The sequence below is a fragment of the Temnothorax nylanderi genome, unplaced genomic scaffold (genome assembly GCF_030848795.1).
Source record: "Temnothorax nylanderi isolate EJ_2023f unplaced genomic scaffold, tnyl_v1.0 TNYL_tig0144_pilon, whole genome shotgun sequence".
Classification (NCBI taxonomy): Eukaryota; Metazoa; Arthropoda; class Insecta; order Hymenoptera; family Formicidae; genus Temnothorax; species Temnothorax nylanderi.
This window is the reverse complement of record NW_027249206.1, coordinates 96,473-116,702: the sequence shown is the minus strand read 5'-3', so window position 1 is coordinate 116,702 and position 20,230 is coordinate 96,473. Positions and strand designations below refer to the sequence as shown.

At 43.8% G+C, this 20,230-nt stretch overlaps 1 protein-coding gene and 1 long non-coding RNA gene across 9 annotated transcripts in view; both read left to right on the top strand.

The window, feature by feature from the left end:
• LOC139777305 (galectin-7) overlaps positions 1-20,230 on the top strand; it is a 275,279-nt gene that overhangs the window by 168,993 nt on the left and 86,056 nt on the right. For 2 of the 8 annotated variants that reach the window (XM_071714639.1, XM_071714640.1), the window contains one exon: positions 9,660-10,277. The exons of 5 other annotated variants lie outside the window; for them this stretch is intronic. In XM_071714639.1, the coding sequence (XP_071570740.1) occupies positions 9,660-10,218 (559 nt within the window). In that variant the 3' untranslated portion in view covers positions 10,219-10,277. Of the gene's footprint in view, positions 1-9,428; positions 9,560-9,659; positions 10,278-20,230 lie in introns of those variants that run through there. One more of the 8 variants, XM_071714641.1, reaches the window with a different exon arrangement.
• Positions 12,077-15,277, top strand: LOC139777309 (uncharacterized). The gene is made up of 2 exons (XR_011719326.1): positions 12,077-14,535; positions 14,789-15,277. It is a non-coding gene; the product is annotated as an uncharacterized lncRNA (long non-coding RNA).

Genomic DNA, 20,230 nt, shown 5'->3' with positions numbered 1-20,230 from the left:
TCCAATCACTCATATCATAAGGTTGTTTCTTTTTGTCAAGACTCTCATCTTGTAAATATAGTTTTAGCGCAGCCAGACATTTCGGATTATCACTGCCCATACTGTCGTAATAAACAATTGTTTTATCGCGGAAATCTACTATTGACATACACCAGTGCACGTTCAAATGTATTGGGATAATAATGAGATCCTGCGCAAAGATGTCCACCTTCTTGGTCCATCGCTTCAGAGACGAGTGACCGCTCGACAGAAGTTTTGGGTAAAAGAACGTGTTCATCGCATGTACTTTCGGATATTTGTTCGAAGATGTACCTCTGGCGATCAGCAGATTCATATAAAAGTTAATCACTTCGTCGTTGAGCCAATTTAAATCGACCAGCGTGTGAAGATCCTTTTGCGTGAGCTTCAGACCGAAGCCTTCCACCACCATCTCCATACTGCGATTTTGTCAAAAACCTTTGACAAAAAATATGTCAAAAAATTATACCACAACACATTCCAATAATTTTAAATAATAATTTGCAAATTTACCAGATGAACTGTTGCACAGATGAATCGCTGCACCATAGATTGTTAACTGTTTCGATCGCTCCGCACAGATTTTAACTGTTTCGATCGCTGCACACAGATTTTAAATGTCTCAATCAATGCACAGATGTATCACCGAGGTGTTTAAGCTCTCAAATCATACTACTGTAGCTTGATGCATCCCTCGTTATATACCCTTTGCTCTCTCTCTCTCGCTCCAACTGAATCTTGAAAGATCATTTTTTATTTGTTTTGCATTTCTTCCTTTGTCTCGCGTACTGCGTCGTAAAAAAATAGTGTGAAATAGATACGTATACGCAATAACAGCCCCCTTCTTCAAGAAAAATATTTGTTTATAGCGCCACGATGAACACGAAACCCGCAATAGTAGATAACGTATTATATTAGAAAGGATATTAATAAAGATATCGTATATGTATTTCAAACATTTTATATGTATTTCAAACATTTTATATGTTGCATACGTCGTTACATATTTTTTATATATTGGATATTTTGTATTTAATATTTTTTACATAGTTTATTTTTTCATATGTTTTAAAAAAATACAATCTGTACGAATTAAATAACATTATTCTTGTGTATCCAAGAGTTGTGCGATCCATCGAATCCCAGCCATTTCACGTAAACCTCGTCGCCCTTCCTGCGCAGTACTTTCTCCACGAGATACACGTCAGGATACGTCGCGCGATGCAACTCATACTCGTAGAACGCTCCAGCGACGGATTTTCCACGATAGTCCTCGAGTAGATAGGTTACGGGATTGGTATGCTGCACTTTAACGATCTTAAACACCTCGGTGGTCCAATTCGGCGTGTAACCCTTCTCGAAAATCGTCTTGTATTTGCTGACGCGTACCGAGTCGCCCGTTTTGAACTTTGCCGGGCCCGCGATCTTTATCGCGCTGTACACCGTAGCCAAGAGTCTTTCGGCGATCGCGGGGGTAACGTCGACGGGTCGCATGCCGATCGTTCGATGCTTGCGCGCGTTGTAATCCGACACGAGTCGCGGCAAGGCGTCGACCCACTTGTAATTTCCATTGAGCGTAAACATCTTCCACATATTGTTTTTTAACGTGCGATTGAATCGCTCGACGACCGATGCCTTCATCACCGAATACGTGGAATAATGATTGATGCCGTGTTTTCTCACGAGACGTTGCACGTCGGTGTTGTAAAATTCCTTCCCCATGTCGGTTTGTAGATTACTAGGGCACCTCCCGCTATCTCGAATTATCTCAGCGATAGCGTCAGCTGTCTCGCTGCCGCCTTTACCCTTGAGCGGCACGGCCCACGCGTACTTGCTCAACACATCGATGACGGTGAGTATGTAGTGGTGGCCTCCGTTGAAACGCGAGTACGGACGCATCTCGACGATATCAGCCTGCCACAGATCGTCGTATCCTCGCACTATGACGTGTCTGCGGGGAAAATTTCTTCTCGCCGGTGCGTGCAATTCGTCCACCAGCCGTCGCTTTTCGATATTTTTATCCACATCGGTCGATTTTAACGGTCTCATGTTCGGTTAACGTTTCGTTGGTTGTTCTTCGTCGTTCTTTAACTGTACGTAGCCGTTTCTGTTTATGTTTCTGCGTCGTTCGTCGCTGTTTCTGAACCGCTCAGATACGATTTCGAGCCGTTCCTGAACCGTTTGACGGCCGTCCGACAACCGTTCCTGAATCGTTCGTTGTCGTTCGTCGTCGTCAGTTAACCGTTGTTTATCATTCATCGTCGTCGTCGTCGTCGTCGTCGACGTTCTTTAGCCGTTTGTAGCCTTTCCTGTCACCGCGTAGTTCGCACCTGTTTCTGAACCGCTCGTAATCGTTTCTGAGCTGTTTTTGAACCGTTCTTGAACCGTCCGACAACCGTTCTTGAACCGTAAGACAGCCGTCCGACAACCGTTCTCGAGTCGTTCGTTGCTGTTTGTCGCCGTCGTTAATTAACCGTTGCCTCTCTTCACTCGTCGCCGTTCGATAGTCGTTTCTGCTGAACCGTTTCTTGTCACTCATCGTCGTTCGCGAGTCGTTTCCAATCTAACAATATTCGCACGCCGAAGCGTGTTTACCGCAGTCTGTAACGCTCGCACGTCCTTCTCGAACGCGGTAAGCTTCTCGTCTGACTCTTTCCGTTGATCTCGCAAACTTTTAACGCACTGATCCACGTATAGTTTGTTAACAGCGTCACCGTCAGTCTCAGGTTGCGCTACGCGACGAATCTTGCACGACCTTGCGTCAAAGTCCGTGGCGATGCGACACAGAGCGTTGTCGCGCACGAAATTTCTCACTAATCCGCTCCACCGATGGTACGAATTGGCATTCGTCGCGTCTTCGCTCCGCTCGAACAATCCAAATTTATTGATTGGCATTTCAACACCGATTGAACGGATCGCTGTCGCGCCGTTTAATTTATAATAAGCCCAGCCTCGCGAAGTTCCTCGATGATCGACGTGATCTCGTTGTCGTGGGCATTGTTGCCAGCTTGACGCGATGCGTCAAGCAATCGCAGACGATCCACCAGCTCGTTGGGGTCGTCCCAGTGCACGTAGTCGATCTTATTGTCGGTTAGCGTCATCGCGCGAGGCGCGAATACGCCCTTTCCGGATTTTTTCGTCTTGGATTCGGTCGATATCAACGGTGAGATTACAAATAGATACTTGTATCCCCTGTTACCCTTTACTCGCTCGCGAGGATCGTGCTTGTATTTATGAGCACTCGTCGCCAACAGTATGCTCCTGTACTTTTCCCTATCGGCCTCCGTGTAGAGTTTATCATCGGGTATTGTCTTGAAGATCAACTCGTAAATACCGGGTGTACCGGCGTATCGTACGCCGCCGATATAAATGTTATCCGCGGCGTCCACGTCAAAAAGTTTATTACCGAGCATCAATTCATTCTTGCCGAGATAAACGCCATACACGTTGTCTATCGTTGGATCGGCGCCCAAAACAGACGAGATATACACTCGGCTCAGTGGACCCAAGTGATCTTCCAACGTTTCTATAAACAATTCTCGACCCTTCGACGTTTGCAACTGCTTTTGAACGGTCGTCCCGATCGAGTCGTCCGTGGTTTCGAAAACATACTCGTTTTCGAGAAATTCGGGACTTGTACGTTGCACGGTTCGCGTCGGTGTAGAGGTTATCGGTGTAGAGGTTATCGGTAGTACTATCGAGCGTTTCGATTGATTAGATTTACGCGGTGTCGACGATGAGAGATCCGACCAGGAGTCTAATCGTTCCCTCTTTATCTTCGGTGTAGCATCCTCCTCCTCCTCACCAGCGACGCTTTCCGGCTTCTCCTTCTTCACCGCGGTCAAGCTCGAGTTGTCGACGATCTTTTTCAGCGGCCCGATGAGAGGTTTAAAGTGCGTGTCCAACTCAATGTCCTTCTCGATCTTACCGGTCTTCAAAGCGCGAAGTTTCTTACGAATCGAATTACTCGTTTTCGCAATATCTTTCACGATCTTCTCGCGTTCGCGAATCGTCTCGCTCCCGTCGATCGCAGCCATCGCGGGGGAAAAAAAACAAAGCAGAGCGTCGATCTCTCTCTCTGTAACGCTAACGTTTCACCTTCGACGACGTATCGGCGACGACTGACCGCTTTTGCGGTATCGCGAACACGTTAAACCCTTTTCTGTATCGGCCGTCCGAAAGCGCGCTGTCCTTATCTATCACTACGAATCCGTACTTGCATTGCCAACAATCGTGGCACAACGAGCAAAATTCATCGTACGACATGTCGGTATTTACGTGATCGTTGTACACGTGTTTCAAATTAGTACCATCCTGTTTGAATAGGATCAGCAGATTCGCGTTGTCGCGTATCAGATGTTTAGGTATTCTCGCGTACGTCTGACAGAGATAAAAGCAGTCGACGCTCGAGTGCCTGCCCATTGAGAAATACTCTCTCACAGTGTCTTGCTTATCGCACGCCACGTCGTCGAAGACGAATATCGAGTTTGGGCACGCGTCGCTCGGTGGAATGACGTCACTGTTATTGGAGAAGGTGTAGTAGCCGATTTCGTCGATCGATGTCAATAAATTCTCCAGATATCGGTATTTCGGTTGTCGCAGCGATTTCGAGTACACGTACACATTCTCGAAACGTACACCGTGCGGACTTTCCAGCAAACTTATCAGAACGTTGGTTTTACCGCAATTCGAGGGACCGCAAATGATCGCGCGTATAGTAGTCGGCAGCATCGTACCGTGTCTGCGCTTCTCCGCGTTGCCCTCCATCGGTCGTGATCTGTCGTCGCAATTCGTCACGCGAATCGCCCACGGTTGTCGCACAAATCTCATTTTTTTTCCTCACGCTTTGTACGACTGAATCGAACTTTCTCGTTTGAACGTCTATTTATAGATGCGCGGCACCGCGAATCGCTCAGTCGCACAGATGTTCGTCCTGCTGTCGAGACCTTTGAACATTCGCGATTTTAGCGCCGAATGCGGCGAATGTCAATGAAAACAAAAAAAACAGGTGGAGGTCTGTTTAATCGCGCGATTGGTGCACTTCCGTTCGAATTGCACATTCCCGGCTATCAGTTTTGCGGTCCGGGTACTCGTTTGCAAGAACGATTGGCTAGAGGTGATCCGGGTGTAAATCCATTGGACGCGGCGTGTCGCGAGCACGACATAGACTATTCGCGTAGCAAAGAGCTCACCGAGAGACACGCGGCTGACAAGATACTCGCCGAGAGAGCGCTGGGACGCGTCATCGCGAGAGATTCGACTCTCGGAGAGAGGGCTGCCGCTACAGCCGTCTGGGCGGCCATGAAGGCTAAGACGAAGCTCGGAATGGGTTTGAAAACACGACAAACACGAACGAGGAAAAGGTCGACGAAGAAACGGATACTTCCGACAGCGAAACGAGGTGGCGTATTGCCGATTCTACCGTTGTTGGGAGTTCTCGGTTCTCTGGCCGGCGGAGCGGCCGGAATTACTACGGCGATGAACGCTAGCAAAGCCGCGCGGCGTCAGCTGGAAGAGACGCAACGTCACAATCGCGCCATGGAAGGTCGCGGACTTTATCTCGCTCCATACAAATATGGACAAGGACTGTATCTCGGCCCGCACAAACGCGGGCGAGGAGTAGCGTTGAAGATTAGAAAGAAAAAAAAAACGTCAAAAAGACGTTAAATATGCCCACGGGTATTACGACTAACGTACAATTGAGTCGATTGGCAAAGCGAATGCGCGTACCGTTCTTCAGAGGTGTTTTCATGCGTGATTCGTTACCGATCGTCGATGGCGTACATCGAAACGAGAGCGGTATCGTGAATTTGGACGATGCAGCGGGCCCCGGCACCCATTGGGTAGCGTACGCCAAGAGGGGAGATCGAGTCGTATATTTCGACAGTTTCGGCAATCTTCGGCCACCGAAAGAACTGGTGCGATATTTCGGACCGAGCGTGACGAAGATCGAGTACAATCACACGTCTTATCAGCGATACGATCAGAGCATCTGTGGACAATTGTGCTTGCAATTTCTCCGGACGATCGACGACGATCGACGCTAATTTAAAACCTGACGACGCGCCTTGCGGAGACTCAGTGTTCGTCGAACAGCTCTCGTCGACATGTCTATAACGTTCACGCTGACCGGGAAGAGCAGCATCCTCGCGGAGCACTATTTTCCCGCCGTGGATCTGAGCGACGGTGACTACGAGCTCGGTCTAACGTGTTTTGAGACTTATCACACGATTCCGAACGTGAATTCTTTGAATAATAAATTTTATTTCGACGAGGATGACACGGAAATTACGATTCCCGAGGGATCGTACGAGATACGGGCCATACACGAGTTTTTGAAACGTGAAATTTCACGGAAACGTCCGCGACGCGTGGTTCGTTCCAACGACGACGACGATCGTATGTCGGTCGCGAATATCGCGCGAGAGGAGACCGTTCGCGCGAACGGCTACGAAGACGAGGTCGCGGAGTACCCGATAGTGCTTCGCGCAAATTACAATACGATGAAGAGCGAGATCAAGTGCGCTTTCAGAGTGAACTTTAACAAACCAAACAACGTCGGATCGCTACTGGGATTCTCGTCGACGCGTGTATTGCAGCCGGGACAGTGGCATGAATCGGACGCACCGATTAATATTATCAACGTAAACATTATCCGCGTGGAGTGTAACGTGACCGCGGGTGCGTACAGCAACGGCAAACGCGTTCATACGATACACGAGTTTTCACCGAGCGTACCACCGGGATATAAGATATCGGAAACGCCGGCGCAGATCATTTACCTGCCGATCATCGCGCGGAGCGTTACTGATCTAACGATACGCGTCGCTGATCAAGACGGACGATTGCTCGATTTTCGCGGAGAAGAGATCACCGTCAGATTGCACGTACGACGGCGAGAGCGATAACGCGGCAGCCGTGTGCGTGAGCGTGAGTGTGCGCGCGACATATGAGATGCTAGTGTTGAACGACTCGGAGCACGCGACAGATAACAACAATAATATCTTTACGGCTGCGCCGATCGACGATATCGTCAAGTCGACATTCGGCGGTGTTAAACAAGCGACGAGAAAGAAGCTCAACGCGTTGAACGTTAAATTTTTACAATCTCTGGGATTCGCGGTGCGAAACATCTGAACGATGACTGAAATTCTCAACATCGGAGGCGAGCCGGTCTTCGACGATCGCATCGTCAAGATCGAGACTCACACGTACAACCCGTACGCCAACACAACGTTCGACTATAGCGACGAGATACGAATACCCATACAACAGCAGGATCTGTATACGTTGCCGTGCGAAAGTTTTCTCTACGTCGAAGGAACATTGATGGTGACCAGAGCAGCCGGCCAAGTCGATAACGTGGTACTGGGGACTAATTGCGTTGCGTTCATGTTCGACGAGATTCGATACGAGCTCGACGGTATGGAGATTGATCGCTGCAGAAACGTAGGAATAACCAGCACGCTCAAGAACTACGTTACGGTATCGTCCGACAGAAGCGTGATCCTGAGAAACGCTGGCTGGGAGCCACAGAATAACCCGAATGGATATTTCAATTTCTGCGTACCGCTCAACACGTTACTGGGATTTTGCGAGGATTACAAACGCGTGGTGATCAATGCTCGTCACGAATTGGTCATGATACGATCGCGCAACGACAACAATTCCCTGGTGGGAAGTCTCGCGTTGGAGCCCACCATCAAAATACATAAGATACAATGGCGAATGCCTCACGTGGTATTGAACGAGATCAACAAGCTGTCGATGTTGCGCACCTTGGAAAACGGACGATATCTAAGTATGGGTTTCCGTTCGTGGGATCTGTACGAGTATCCCCTGTTGCAGAACACGACCAAGCACTCGTGGGCCATTAAGACCGCGACTCAGCTCGAGAAACCGCGATACGTCGTCTTCGCTCTGCAGACGGGTCGGAAGAACGTCATGTCCGCCGACACAAGTCGATTCGACGATTGCAACTTGACCAACGTAAAACTCTATCTAAACTCAGAAGTTTATCCGTACGACGACTTGAATTTGGATTTTGGTAAACACAGATGGGCGATTCTGTACGATATGTACGCGCGTTTCTGCAAGGGCTACTACGGATACGAATATCTCGAGCCGAGTCTCACCGTTACGACTTTTCTACGTAACGGCCCGTTTGTGATCATCGATTGCTCTCGCCAAAACGAATCCGTCAAAAACGCCACCGTGGATGTCAGAATAGAATTCGATTGCATGGAGAACGTACCGCCGAATACCTCCGCTTACTGTCTCATCATACACGACCGCGTGATTGAGTACAACCCGTTGACGAACGTGGTGCGCAAAATAGTCTGAGCGTTCGCGGCAACGTCGACGTGAATATTTTCTCTCTCTCTCTCTCTCTCTCTCTCTCTCTCTCTCTCTCTCTCTCTCTCTCTCTCTCTCTTTCCATCAGTCTTCGATACAATTATTGAGAGGGGCAAGGGAGGGGGAAGTATAAATCAGAGTGTCGCGAGACGGTTTGCAGAGTTGCGCGTCATTCCTCTCGATTGACGCATTGACGAGAGAGAGATAAAGAAATCTCGTCATGTCCGTACCAACATTCGTGGACCTGCAAGGATTCCTCGTCGGGATGAAATTTGTCGTGAAGGAGGTGGCGGTGCTGAGAAAAGGCTGCGTTCTGTCGCATCACATCTTTAATTACCCCATGCCGTGGAATCTCCTCACAAAATCCGATAAATCGTGCGCTACCTGGTTGATTCGCAATCACCATGGATTACGATGGGAAGACGGAAACGTGCCGTACAGCATGGTGAAACGCCTGATTACATCGGCCGTGCTTGGTGTAGAAGAAGAAGACGATGATGAGAAAGAAGACGATGACGACGACGACGAGATGCCGACTCTCGTGTACGTCAAGGGATGTCAGAAACGAGAATGGCTGGTGGATCTGCTGGAGAATTATGCGCGAAAAAACCTAATCGTCGAGACTCTGGATGCGCATTACGAAGATATCGAATCTTTGAATAAACTAGATGACACCAATACTATGCGATGCGGAAAACATGAAAAGAATTGCGCGTTACAAAATGTAATAAAACTATTTAACTGGTGGTCGCGCGCGACGCCATAAGAACTTGCGATCTTTTTTTTAAAATAAATTATATATAACTTTTTATAATGTTTTTATTTCTTACTCCCCCTCCCTCATCATCACCGTTAGAGTAGGCTTTACTTCCCCCTCTCCTAATAAAAAAAATCCACTGCGCAGTTCTATATATAAACATTAATTCCCCCTCTCCCTTTCCCCCACCACATCATTACTTTTGGAATTGTTGCGTATACTAGCTTAATTTTACACGATCAGTCTTGTCGCGATCGCTTGTACTGACGGTCAACTTCTCAGAGAGCCGAGAGGAAAAATGTTCTCCTTTGAAGGATGCAGCAGCAGCAGCAGCAACAGCAACAACGGTGCAAAACGCGCGAATGCCGTGAATTATTACGTGCCGATTCACGACGTTGAAACTCAAACGTATGAGGCCAGATGTAATAGGTAAGTTTCTTTTAAGAAAAAATAGAGCCTCTCCCAGTTTTTATATCTTTGCAAATTGTATTACTTACGAAAATAAACTAATTTCATTTCTTTTATACAGCATTTCGCGGGACCGTCGCGCGGTACGTATACTCGGCAGACGATACGCGCTGACAGCTACGGGATATAAATTCCTCGAAATTGGTATCAACGTGGGCCCACCGAGCTACGTGGAGATCGCCGTTGGAGATCATCGAGGAAAGGAACTGCTGTTGTCTCTCGAAACGTGGAAGGCACTCTACGAGCAACGGCGAAACATTCAGAATTTCTTTCGCAACGACTACAAAGATGTCCATAGTTTTATAAATGTTGGACCGCTAACGGTGAGAGTTTGTACGTCGGTTAATAACGTCAAACTCATACGTCTTGAATCTGCAAACGTACGCTTGATGATGACCGAATCGACGTTGCGTCGTATGTTCGATCTCGATCGGTGCATCGAGGCGAGATTCGATCGTTTGGTCAGAATACTTGCGACGGTCGATGCAAAGTTTGCGCAGTTCTCCGATATCGCGTCCACCGTGACGGATCCCAAGGAAGCGTCGAATGTAATATACGCTAGCGATGCGTTCAATACGAATCAGCTCATCGATTGTGAGCTCGCAGCTTTAGTTTTTTAGTACGTAAGATATATCATGTAAAAGAAGAGTTAAATAAACAGGCTTTTTTTACACCTAAATGAACGATGTAATTTCTTTGCATGCATGTCCATCCCTACCTTAATTTTTATCATCGCTTTGATGCGGTCGATCATCGTCGATCCGTCATTTCTTCCTTTGTCTTTTAACGTACTGCGTCGTAAAAAAATAACGTGAAATTGTTTAGTCTACGCGATAACACCCCCTTTTTCTAGAAAAATGTTGTTTACGACGAACATGTTCCGACAAGTTCGACGCGTTATCGAGTCGATCATCGTCCCGATGACGTCATTTCTTCCTTTGTCTTTTACGTACTGCGTAGATAGATTGTTTTTTAAGTATAAATCATACTATAATTTCTTCGCGCGCATTTCTATTCGAGCCGTATATGCGACGTCGGCCGGAGCATCGGCGCCTCGCTTCTATATTATGATATGCGATACTTGTTTGTATATTCAAGCAGCCGAAATTCTAGCGGACGTCGTCGCTCGCCTTTGTAGCGCGAGACTTCGCTGGAAGCGACTATCAGTTTTATACACCGCCATTATATTTTTCTCTGGCGACTTCTCCGTTCTGTAACCGTCTGAAGCGTCATTGAATTCAGTCTCGTCGTGGCCGTACGTGAGCGTGCAACGTGTTTCGTTTATATACATTTTTATAATTATATTAAGTATTTGTTTGTTTGTTTGTTTGTGTGTGATGCCTCCTCTAGAAATTGTGCGAGGTCGTGTAAAAGTGGGTGATTATAAGGAATCAAACGACTCTGACAGTGATCAGGATCAGGGTGAGTGGCTCGCTGCTCCGCCTGCTCCCGAACCCCCGCGTCAGCCACCCGCCATAGGACGCGGGCGGGCGCTGCTGAACCCTATCCGACCACTTGGTATCGGACGCGGGCGGGTGCAAGTTTACGTGGATCACCGCGAGGCCCTCGGACGCGGGCGGGTGCAAGTTTACGTGGATCACCGCGCGGCCCTCGGACGCGGGCGGGCACAGTTTTACGCCGCGGCCCTCGCGCAGGGTCGCGCGTATGTTCCAACGGAGGAGGACAATAGATTAGCTGATGAACTTTTGTTCGACGCGGTTCCAATTCTAGCGGCTCCAGTTCTAGCGGTTCCTCCTCCTCCCGCTAACCGCCGCCCTGGTGCCCAGAATCCGCGGGAGGCTTTACTGGCTATGTTGCGACGAATGGAGGGCCGCGGCCATGGGGCCTCTCCTCGTCAAAATTAAGAAGGTAAGACCGCTAACGCGACCGTCACGCGGACCCCGCGGACCCGCGGCGCGGCGCGACGCGACGCCGACCCCCCCCCTCGCGGACCCGCGGCGCGGCGCGGCGCGAACCCGCGGCGCGGCGCGGCGCGAACCCGCGGCGCGGCGCGGACCCGCGGCGCGGGTGAGTCATCCCGGTAAAACAGAGGTTATTCGTTATGCAAAAATTTATCCCGATGAGTCATCCCGGATATGAGTCATCCCGGTGAGTCATCCCGGATATGAGTCATCCCGGTGAGTCATACATGTGGTATGCCAAGGTCACCACCCCTCCCCCTCACCCCCTCGTAATCCGATACCCCCCCTCCCCCTCACCCCCTCGTAATCCGAAACCCCCCCCCTCTCCCTCACCCCCTCGTAATCCGATACCCCCCTCCCCCCTCACCCCCTCGTAATCCGATACCCCTGTGTAACCCGATACCCCGCCCCCTCCCCCTCCCCCTCACCCCCCCGCGTAACCCGATACCCCCCCTCCCCTCACCCCCCCTCATTGCCCCCGGGGTGGAAGCGGCCGTCTATACCTACTATCATCCAAAGAAAAACCCTTAAAGTTGGGTGTGATTTCGGACCGCCAATTGAAGGTTAACCTTTGGTGTTTTTTTAACGGTTAACACCAAAAGTTGAGTGTATTTTTCCATAAGGGTGGGTGCATCCGATTAATGCTCGTCGTAATACCCCAGATAGCAAAATGTTAGCAGAATGCGCGCAGATTGGCAGCAAATTTGATCAAAATCCCACACCAAAACCATAGCTATCTGTGTCCGCATTAAGCTCGTGTTCTGTCGACAGAGCCTGGCTGACAGGCAATGTAAGCAGATTGCCAACAGAAACCGCGCAGAGCCTGCATACATAACCTGGCAGCAGATTGGCAGCAAAAACCGAGCAGAGCCTGCGCGCTCGACCTGAGAACAGATTGGCAGCAAAAACCGAGCAGACTTTGTCCATACCCATACAGCACAAAATATATTTTTTAAATATTTTTTAAATATTTTTTAGGTATAGATTAAAATAATTCACAAAAATATTTTTTAAATCTTTCTATGTCCGCCAGATTATGTCAGAAAAATATTTTCGAAAATATTTTTAAAAGATTGCAAATAAATATATACAATAATATTTGTAAAATTTTTCTATCAGAAATATTGCTTCGAAAAATAAAATATGTTTAACCCAATCAGCAATAATTGTTTTACGTTTGAAAGATTTTTTTAATATTTGAAAAATATACATTACACACAATATACTTTACATCTTACTTTGGAAAATATTATTTTGCATATCTATATCATTGCAGCAATTTTGGTTGAGCCTTGCGTTGTATGGATGACAAAGATATGTCTCGCGGATGTTATAATTTTGCTTCGCAGGAACCCTGCTTATATTAGCCCTCAACTGAAATTTACTTACGAGTTAGTCTTACCATTATGCGCCGCTTAGTGGCGTCGTTGCAAACTATCACGGAAAGATGCGCTACCATGCATCTTTCTTAATTAAGAATCTGTTCGGTTTTTGCTGCCACTCTGTTTTCAAGTCATGCGCGCAGGCTCTGCTCGATCTTTGTTGTCAATCTGCTGCCAAGTATGTGTGCAGGCTCTGCGCGGTTTCTGCTGCTAATCTGCTCACATTGCCTGTCAGCAGGCTTTGTCGCATTTCTGGCTACAGTTTGACAACATCGTCTGATAGAGCAGTTTCCGCGTGCAATTTGTTGCCTTTCTGATACCAAAAATTTAATGCAGACTCTGCTTGGAATCTGCTGCTCAGGTTTGGCTATCTGGGACGTTAGGTTATTACTGCACTTTGGTTCAAGAATTAAAGAACCATCCTGATAAGTTCTTTGACTATACAAGAATGTCATTGGAAGTATTTAATAAATTATTAAATAAAGTAACGCCACTTTTGGAAAAAACTAGCAATCGAGAAGCAATTTCGCCTGAACATCATTTAATCATAACATTAAGGTAAAAATAAAGAATTTATTAAAAATTTATTCTATTAATATGTTAAAATAATAATATATTTCTTCTTTAGATATCTGAGTACAGGAGATGAGATTTCATCGATTGCTTTACAGTTTCGTGTAGGTAAATCAACAGTTCATAACATAATTCAAGAAACTACAACTGCAATAGCACACATATTAATACCTGAATATGTAAAGCCACCAAATAAAGCACAATGGAAAGAAATAAGTAAAGGCTTCTATGAAGATTGGAATATGCCTAACTGCGTGGGAGCCGTTGACGGCAAACATGTTCAAATACAGGCTCCGCCAAACAGTGGTTCCATGTGTTTTAACTATAAAAAAATTTGCAGTACAGTTTTAATGGCAGCCTGTGATCACGAATATAAATTCACATTATTTGACATTGGCGCATATGGAAGCGAGAGTGATGGGGGAATCTTCTCAAGATTATCTTTTAGACAAGCAATAGAGGAAGAAGCATTAAATTTACCTAAAGATGAAGTTTGCCTTCCTAAATCAAACATAAAAAGTCATTATTTTTTCGTAGGAGATGAAGCATTTAAAATATCTTGTCGTATGATGAGACCTTATCCTGGCAAAATCTTTCAGTTCAACAAAGAATATTTAATTATAGATTATCCCGAGCTAGACAAGTAATAGAAAATGCTTTTGGCATTTTAGTTTCGCGCTGGCGAATATTTAAAAAAGGAACAAATAAAAATCTTAATAACGTTGACAAAATAATTGCAGCATGTGTAGCTCTTCATAATTTTATAATGGTAGAGGAAAAAAATGAGGGAAAAAATGGAAGACAATATTTACGCAGACAATTTATTGATGCAGAAAATAATGAAGTTTTTGAAGTACATCAATGTCAGAATATTGAAAGTGGATTGAGACCATTAGCAACACATTATCATAGATCTACTGCTGAGGCATACAACCAACGTAACAACATAAGTACTTGGATGATGAATGAAGGACAAGTCATCATGGTAGCTTGAATATATCTTTAGAGGACTACATGAAATTCACGAATAATATCTATATACTACTTGCAAAAGTAAAATGTAAGTTTTATTTAGGTTATAAGTCTTATCTTTATTTTTAATCATTAGAAGTCATGTGTTCTATTAAAACAGACATAAGTTTTGCGCGTAATTGTGATTTCTTTGGCAGCTTGTAATTCTGTTAATACCATATTAGCCATTGCGTGATCTCTCGTTTCACCTTCTTTGCCTATATATTTATCTATTAGTTTTGTAAGAGAAGAAGATGCTGTGTGAAAAACTTGCACCAATTCATCATCTTTTTGTGTATTAGGTTTATGCAACCAAGTTGATTTTGGTGAAGGTGATAGCGATAGAGAAGGTTGTATCAACTTTGGTGAAGGCGATGTAGAAGATCGTGTTAAGTTTGATGAAGGCGATGGAGAAGGTCGTATTAAGTTTGGTGAAGGCGATGGAGAAGGTCGTATCAACTTTGGTGAAGGCGATGGAGAAGGTTGAATCAAATTTTTTGATAATATAGATTGTGAAACATCTTGTATCGTCGAACTGCATAATGATTGTTCTGAGGTGTTTAAGAATGTATTTGCTTCTGATAATGATGTGTTCGAGCCGAATCCGGATTGGTGGCGATTCCCAGCGCGACATCTGGAGGACCATTATCCCATAGAGTTGCCTATCTATCTAATGGTTGACTTAATGTTCTTCGATACGGTGGTCAGTCTGTCCTAGTCCGTGTTCACGATACGTCTTGTCCGGACAGCTCCTTCTGTATTCTAACGAAATATACTGTGTTATCATACAACCACCGAATCATCACTTGCATACCGCTCGACGGCCTTCCTATTTCCCGTAACATGATGAATCCTGCAAAGAATTATTTCTTATATAAAAAAATAATATTAAAATAAATATATTACATTAATATTTTAATACATATATTACATTAGTTTTGTCTCCAAATGTAGTCTTATTTGTATCCCATTCTGATGTTTTTCTGCTTCAGTATGCATAAATTATAACAAATGTATTTGTACTCCAATAAAAAAAATAAAACTTATACTTATAAATTATCAATTAAGTTATTAATACTTACTAATTCATTAAAATCGAAAACCATGCTTTCTTCATCTTTTTTCTGTTCATCTGTGGTTGATTCTTCTAAATTGATGATATTATTCAGAGAAAAATTCGAAAATGTGCTGAAATATTACATAAAACACAAATTTAATTTAATTACGATAAGTAATTGTAATCAAACACATACATATCAACTTAAAAACGCTATTTCGTAAAAATATTCTAATATAATTTAAAGTAATCTAACAATAATAATTAAAAATTTTAACTTTGCTTACTTTCTTCTACGTATATGTTCGCTCAAAAAAGTCTTTAAGTCATATAATTTCCATTTTTTTCTTTGTACTCTTTGGCTTCCGCTTCTAGTCTCAAAATCCTGTTTTTGTCGTTCTTTTGAGTAATATTGCCGTAATCGTTTCCATCGTTTCTTACAGCTTTCCGCTATAAAGGTTAAGTTAGGTCAGGTTATTTTTTATAATTATAAAAGAAAACTATGATAAAATTCTTACCTGATATATGAAATACAGCTGATATTTCTTCCCATGGTGTGTCCTTTTTAATAGAATCTTTAAAATCTTTGTTTGACTTGTCCCAAAAATGAGGATAGGATTGTACAAGATCTATCAATAAATCATCACCACTTTTATAATTTTCTGATGAATCTTTAACATCATTATCATTAATACTTGTATCATTTTTTTCATCACAATCAAGAAACTGATTTTTATCTAAATATTGATGATCGTTAAATGACATCTTTCCACCCTTATGAAAAAGTACACTCAACTTTGATGGTTAACACTCAAATTTGGGCGTAAGTTTAGTGTTTGTCATCAAAGTTAAGTGTCAACACTTAAATTTAGGTGTAGATTGAGTGTTGACCATTAAGGTTTAGGTAAATTGTGGGTTTAATCCTCAATGATGAGTGTTTATTGGTAGTTTATTCTCAATGATAAGTGTAGGTTGGGGATTAAGCCTCAATGTTTAGTGTAGGTTGGAGATTGATCCTCATCGTTGGATGTACAACGCCCGATCGTTTCACATTAGATGGCGCGACGCGCGAGTCGCCACTCTCAAAGAGCCTCACTCGTTAGGTGTCATGGCCGCACTTGCTTGCGTTTCTTCGAACGTGTCGTGTCCGTTACCTCTTTCTTGACGGATTGATCGTTGCGGCGCGTGTTCTGGAGACCAACCGAGCGAGAGTCGGATTACCAGGGAGAGCTCACCGCCAGGAAAGGAAGAGCTGCGGTAGCTAGCGTCCGAGAGGGAGGATCGAGGCGAGGAGTCCGGTTCAGCGAGCGGAGCCCTTAAGAGATTCTCATTGGGACGCCATATTTGTTACTTTCATTTGAGGGTTCATATTTTTAGGGTTTATACCGTCATTTTTAAGGATTAACCATTAATTGAAGGTTAACTATCACTTGAAGGTTAACCATCATCCAAAGAAAAACCCTTAAAGTTGGGTGTGATTTCGGACCGCTAATTGAAGATTAACCTTCAAATGATGGTTAACCTTCAATTGACGGTCCGAAATCACACCCAACTTCAAGGGTTTTTCTATGGTGTTTTTTAACGGTTAACACCAAAAGTTGAGTGTATTTTTCCATAAGGGCATATCTTTCATAGGTTAACTATTTCAACACACAAGTTATTAGACATAAAGAATAAGAATTTCGATGCTGTTCCACATGCCAATTCTTTATTCCTTTATTGTGAACGCATGCGAAAGCATGGCTTCCCATTGGTCGAAATTTAATTCTCTATTCCTAATTCCTTGTATTTAATTCCTTATTCCTTTCATTGTGTCTGAGCCCTTACATATCTTCTCGCGGTTCGGCAGCCGGGGCTCCTCGGGATGTCACCTCATGCGACGTCGACACGACAGTGCCGCTCTCCTGGCCCGGCGGGACCACGCTGGGCCCGTGCGCCTGCGCGCCGTGCTTGCAAGCTCGATCTCCGGTATGCCCTCTGCGAGCGCGGCGCCCGACCTTCCGCTCCCGTCGGCGCCCCTCGCGACTTCTTCGCCCACCGGTGGTATTTTCGAAAAGATGTTGGACCCGGCTGTCCAGGCCGCGACTCCCTAGCCGGTTGCGACTGCCAGGCTGGCCAGGCCATGGCCAATCGACCGGCAGCAATGTCCTGTGGCGACTTCCTTAAATGGGCTTACTCCCGGCGTCGTCGAGCTGATGCGTTCGTCCCGCGAGACGCTCCAAGCCGATTGGCAAAGGGCCCAAACGTGACCCGCCCGCCGGCCACTCCATCGCTGATCGCTCCCAAACATTCCCTCGTTGCGGCCGTTACATTACTCCCGGGCCATCCACTCGACACCTGTAAGACTCGCAAAGAAATCAAGCCCTATCCGATTATGACGCGGCCACCCTGCCCCGCTCGGGCAGAGGTGACACCTCGAACGCTCCCCTCGGTCGAGCTACCGTCCGGACAAGGGACGTGACTTGTCACGTCACAATTAATATAATTATGTTCGTTGCCTTCTGCACTGTGCTACGTGAGATATAAGGATCACTTAAGGAGACTTAAGCTGATCCACAGCGAACAATATCAAGGTTTAAGCATTTTTATCTGCATCTGCATCTCGCAGCCTCGCCTCTTATATTGAACGCGTGAGGATTTTTGATTACGAAAAAGTACGGCACGCGGTAGCCGCGTGGCGGCAGCACGTGTTACTAGCGTGATGGTAGATTGAGTCAAATTGAGTTTCTATAGGGTGAGTCATTTTAATCGACGCAGGTAAATATCTCGAAAAATATGGAAGATACGGAAAAATGTTTCGGGCAAAAGTTGTATGGTCTAAAGGGGGACACATAATTCCGATATGAGTTATGTCGTAGATGTCGTCGTTTTCAAGAAAGGCGACTAATTTCTTAAATGGAACTTGATTTTTTCCTTGAAATAAAAGTTGTACATCTCGTTGAGACGTTTTCAAAACACTATAATAAAGTTCTCTTTCGTTAAGAATTTCCTGAGATATTTAAAATTTTGTTATAATATTTTTAAATATAAAATATAAAATATCTCGTGAAGTATTCACTTTTCTATGACTTTACCTTTATTCCCTTATACGTAGAATAATGAAAAGAAGCGAATAATAATATTAATTATTACATTTGCACTTTTGCAAAATTAAATTTGTCTATAAAATGTAATCAAATTTTTTAAAATAATTTTTTCTGGTTGTTTAAATACAACAATCGATTCCTTTTATTATTTATTATTTATTATTTATTATTTATTTATTATTCTACGTACAAAAGTATGAAGGTAAAGTTATCAAAAAGTGAATACTTTACGAGATATTTATATTCATATTTTATATTAAAAATATTATAACAAAATTTCAAATATCTCTGAAAATTCTTAACGAAAGAGAGCAGAGCTTTATTATAGTGTTTTGAAAACATCTCGACGAGATCTTCAACTTTTATTTCAAGAAAAAAATCAAGTTCCATTTAAGAAATTAGTTGCCTTTAAAGTTTCTTGAAAATGACGACATGTGCAACATGACTCACGTCGGAATCGTGTCCTTCTTTAGATCATATAACTTTTGTCTAAAACATTTTTATCTTTCATATTTTTCAAGATATTTGCGTCGATTAAAATGACATACTCTGTATATTCTGAGTAGTATAAGAGAATTTATGAAAAATAATATATACTACTGTGAGATATTACAAGTACGTATTAAGAATTTATGAGAAATAATATACTACTAGAGATATTAGGAGTAATATTCGGAAATATTCGGAGTATATTATATACGATACGTATATTTACAGTACGAGTGCAGAACATTCGAATGATATCATGTGCTGTATGGGACATAACTGGTAAAAAATTGTTGACGTAGAACTATGTCTTTGTCGACAGTAAGTAGGGGGTAACATTGGGAGCACAGATGCAACGAAAACATGCCACACTTTGAACGTTTATATCTTTGAAACTAATAATCGTAGAGTAATGATTAATACGTCATTAGATAGCTTATATAGTCCCATTTCCTCTTGAAAGTTTCAAAAGTCTCAAAAAGCTTCCTAAATGAGGAAGCCAAACAATATTATATTATAAGCAAATAATTATGCTCAGGTCTTAACCACTTTCAATTTTAGCAATTTAATATCAATTATTGGCAACTTTTCTAATTCCATTTTATTTTTCAGTCTTTTCTACCCCTGTTTCATATATAATACTTTAAGATTTGGTTGATTAGACCCAGCTTTATTAGGCTTCTATGTATGTACGTATTCCTAACAAATTTTAACGTATGTAATTCAAGAACTAATCAACCAAATTTTAAAGAATTATATATGAAATAGGGGTAGAAAAGACTGAAGAATATAATAGAATTAGAAAAAAATTTCCAATATAATAAAAAAAGTGTACAAATTACAAATTTGTACATTTTTTCGCTTAGGGTAACTCCGTTATTTACGCCGCGTGGGATTTTACGCCGCAGATGTCAGAAAAAATAGAAGGAATGAAGGTACTTGCTCGCAATTATTCTGTTATGTGCCTTTATGCCATATTAGTATTGTGTTGTAATTTCAGTTCTTTACTCTTAATATTAACGAAACTGTCGTGAGTGAATCGATTTCTCACCGTAGTAAGAAGCGCGATCTTGTGTTACGACTTACGTAAAATGATTACTGTAGGGAATGTAAAA